Raw genomic sequence first — 4,459 nt, 5'->3', positions numbered from 1 at the left:
ATTTCCAGTTAACCTTCATCTCTGCAATGGCTTTATAGTAATGCCAGTTTAGGAAGAAATTGGTTTTACACCTGACCTTTACGGTAATTGAGTAGTTGATTACACAAGACAATTACAGTCTGAAAAAAACCAAAAAACTCAAATTTCTTCCTTCTACTGTATTCAAAAAGCCCTGGGAAGTCTGAAGGCAAATTGTTATCTTTCTAGATCTGCTGAATTTCCTTTCATCGCCTTAAATTAATGCCAGTGGCATATTTACCAGAATAAACTTTGGGAAAAGTTTTTCCAAATTTTAGGTACAAATACACAGATCTCCAAAGACATTAGTGGTGACACGGGAGGAAAGATACCGATTTCCAATTTACAGATATTCCTCCCTTAACGACCAAGTTCTGTTTCAAAGACTTGGTCATTAAGCGAATTGGTGGTTAAGTGAGGAACTGCTTGTACTGTATACAGTAGTACAGTATATGCATAGTACTTGACAATACAGTATTCTGAATAAGTAAAATAACAAGAAAGATCAAACTGAAAACTTCCCCTTGTTTTAATTTGCATAGGTTGTGTAATTTACGCACAGTACTGCAATGTATTACAGAATATAAAGTTAGTAAAGTAGGTACATTAAGGCACCAAAAACCACAGGACTGTACTGTATGTAGAGTGTACAAGATGGAAAAAGGATATTTAAAATAAAATAAAATAACAGCAAAGAGATGGTCGTAAGTGCGAGCGGTTGCTAAACAGGTAGGTCGTTAAGCAAGGAGTATCTATCTGTATTTCCTTTGAGTAGAATAGTTTATTCCAGATTACAAAGGTCTGAAGGGCAATAGTATCAAGATTAGAGAAAGCAGACCACAGCTTTTTTTTTTTTTTTTTTCAAGGAATAGCAGTTATAAGGATTGTAGCATTTGAAAAGTTTAAGAGGCTCAGAAATTGTTCTTGGCTTGGGGAACCATATGGGACACCGGGTATCAAATCACGTTCCACCCTGGATCAGATGCGTGCAAGGCAAATATCCTCTTGTGCCACTGCTCCAGCCCCCTAAGAATGCTTCTTTTTTTGGGGGGTCACACCTAGCAGCACTCAGGGGGTTACTCCTGGCTCTACACTCAGAAATCGCTCCTGGCAGGCTTGGGGGACCATATGGGATGCCGGGATTCGAACCACCATTCCCTCTGCATGCAAGGCAAACGCCCTAACCCTCCATGCTATCTCTCCGGCCCCTCAAGAATGCTTCTTTTTTTTTATTTTATTTTTTTTATTTTTGGGCCACACCCGGTAATGCTCAGGGGTTACTCCTGGCTATGTGCTCAGAAGTTGCTCCTGGCTTGGGGGACCATATGGGACGCCGGGGGATCGAACCGCGGTCCGTCCAAGGCTAGCGCAGGCAAGGCAGGCACCTTAACTTTAGCGCCACCGCCCGGCCCAAGAATGCTTCTTAAAAAGGAAATAAAGCAGGGCTGGAGAGATAGCATGGAGGTAAGGCATTTGCCTTTCATGCAGGACAGGATGGTGGTTCAAATCCCGGCATCCCATATGGTCCCCTGTGCCTGCCAGGGACGATTTCTGAGCATAGAGCCAGGAGTAACCCCTGAGCACTGCTAGGTGTGACCCAAAAACCAAAAACCAAAAAAAAAAAAAAAAGGAAATAAAGCACCTCTTTCCCAGTAAAATGTAGCCAGTTCCCACTCCTGAGTTGGTTCTGTTCCTGTTGACCCCATGTGGAGACGGCCTGGTTGTGTATCACACTTTAGTTGGAGAAATCACTAAAGGTGTGCCATTATTTTAGCAAGCAGTCTAGCTATGTCTGTGTACGTTGTGATTTTTTTTTGTAGTCTATGCATATTTTCATACTATTATAAATAAACTTTCAGAGATTATATTTGATAGGGTGTTTTTTTTTTATTTAAACACCTTGATTACATACATGATTGTGTTTGGGTTTCAGTCATGTAAAGAACACCCCCCATCACCAGTACAACATTCCCATCACCAATGTCCCAAGTTTCCCTCCTCCCCACCCGACCCCTGCCTGTACTCTAAACAGGCTCTCCATTTCCCTCATACATTCTCATTATTAGGACAGTTCAAAATGTAGTTATTTCTCTAACTAAACTCATCACTAGTTGTGGTGAGCTTCCTGAGGTGAGCTGGAACTTCCAGCTCTTTTCTCTTTTGTGTCTGAAAATTATTATTGCAAGAATGTCTTTCATTTTTCTTAAAACCCATAGATGAGTGAGACCATTCTGCATTTTTCTCTCTCTCTCTGACTTATTTCACTCAGCATAATAGATTCCGTGTACATCCATGTATAGGAAAATTTCATGACTTCATCTCTCCTGACAGCTGCATAATATTTTAGCAAGCAGTCTAGCTATGTCTGTGTACGTTGTGATTTTTTTTTGAAAAAAAAAAAAAAAAAAGCTTATTTTGGGGGTAAGTGTACTGGCACAATCTAGCAATACTCGGGGGTTTACTTTTGGCTCTGCACTCAGGAATCACTCCTGAAGGTATTCAAGCACCATATGGGATGTCAGGGATCAAACTCAGGTCATGTGTGTGTGACAGGGGTCTCAAACTCAATTTACCTGCGGGCCGTAGGAGGCAAAGTTGGGGTGATCCTTGAGTGCAAAGTCAGTAGTAAGCCTTGAACATTGGGGGGGGGGGGTGATCCAAACAACTAAAACAAAACAAAAAACGATTCCTCTAGGGCAGGACCACAAAATGTTGTATGGAGGGTCGCAAACGGCCGGCCTTCGGGCTCTGAGTTTGAGACTCCTGGTGTAAGACAAATGCAAGACCTGCTGGACTATTATTGCTCCAGCCCTTGTACAAGTTTTACAGATAAAATAAGGCAACATTTGATTTATATTTTAAAATGGGGAAGATGTAAAAGTACGTCTAAAGAGAATTTCAACAACACAGAAAAGTGGAGGTAAATCTGAATGGAGCTTTTTTTCATCAGCCGACTCTAAGGCATTTTGTTCTGGAATAATTGCAGCACCATAAAGACGCCATTTCATTCTCTTCTCTTTCCATTTCAGCACAACAAAGCAAACAGTGCAGGCAGCTGATGATAAGGAAGATAATAAGGAAGATGAAGTTTTAGATCCCAGGCTGAAGTACTATAGATATCCTCGGCAAGTCGGGCAGTATCCTGTGGAAATACCCATGTCAATCTCCAGCGAGTGGCACTGCTATAGAAAGGAGAGCCAGGCTGTTAGTGTAGGGGAAAATATTAACTGTGACGTGATGATTCACAAAGAGCACAAGAAAGAACAGAGGGCCCCTTCTCCATACTGGACCATGACAAAGCACCCCAAAGAATACACCTCCTCCTCTTCGGACTCTTCCACCTCAGATGCATTCTGGCTAGAAGACTATGCCCACACTGAAAAGGGCAAGGGCAAGGGCAAGGGCGAACCTGCATCACAAGTTAATAATCTGTAATTTGTGAAAACAGTTCTAATTTGTGTGCATTGTTACACACTATCTGGATAGGACAATGTGCAGACCTAACAGTCTCTTTGTCAAAGTCTCTTCAGAGACCTTCCATGATATACCAGAACATCCATGGGATCCCTTATTCTCAAAAGCAGAAAAATTGGGGCTGGAGTAATAGAAAGATGGGTAGAAAGAAAATGCAATGGAGGAATCCACTATCAGAACGTATGAACATAGGTTTTCTCTTACGTATCATGTATTTGGAGATTTTTCCTGTTAGACATTTTATCTAATTTTTGTTTTGGGGACACACGTGGCTGTGCTCAAGGGGACCCTATGGAATGCCAATAATTGAACTGAGGTCATCTCTATGCAAGGAAAGCACCTTCCTTCCTATACTTAATCTCTGGCCCCCAAAGTAGAATTTTTGGCTTGGTCATATTGGTGCTTATTTTTCCCTTTTTAAGTGTTTCTATTATTTTGAATGCTTGATGAGTATTAACTGAAAGAGACAGGCTAGAAGCAGATGAGAGGGAAAAGCAGAGAAAAATAAGCATGTGCTCAGCTGGTTGAGCTCTCTTTCTACCCTTCTTTAAATAGTCTTCTCCCACATGATAGATTTAATTGCTTTTATCTTGAAGTTATTAATGACTGAGAAAGAGTACAGCGAGAAAGGTGCTTACCTTGCAGGCAACTGGCCTTGGTTCAGTCCCTGACACCCCACAGGGTCTCCCAAGTCAGCCAAGAGTAAATCCTCAGTGCAGAGCCAAAAGCAAGCTCTGAGTACAGGCCGTGTGTGGCTCACCCCCCCCCCCCCAAAAAAAAACCCCCAACTAACCAAATAAAAGTTATTAATTGTAATCCAGAACCATTTACTCAATTACTTGGTCTTTAAATCTCTGTACTCTATTTTTTTTACCCATTTTTAGAGTCTAAGATAAAATATTTTGGCATAAAATACATCTTCATGAAACAACGAGGAAGAACTATCTGAAGAACAAAAATTACAAAA

General features: G+C 41.3%; 1 protein-coding gene across 1 annotated transcript in view; it reads left to right on the top strand.

Annotated features, from left to right (window-relative positions):
- Positions 1–3,453, top strand: part of PDZD9 (PDZ domain containing 9) — a 12,883-nt gene extending 9,430 nt beyond the window's left edge. The window contains exon 4 of the mRNA XM_049788151.1: positions 3,048–3,453. Within this exon, the coding sequence (XP_049644108.1) occupies positions 3,048–3,453 (406 nt within the window). The remainder of the gene's footprint in view (positions 1–3,047) is intronic.
- The last annotated feature ends 1,006 nt before the right edge of the window (positions 3,454–4,459 follow it).

This window comes from Suncus etruscus, chromosome 15 (assembly GCF_024139225.1).
Source record: "Suncus etruscus isolate mSunEtr1 chromosome 15, mSunEtr1.pri.cur, whole genome shotgun sequence".
NCBI classification, from domain to species: Eukaryota; Metazoa; Chordata; class Mammalia; order Eulipotyphla; family Soricidae; genus Suncus; species Suncus etruscus.
This window is presented reverse-complemented; position numbering and strand designations above follow the sequence as displayed.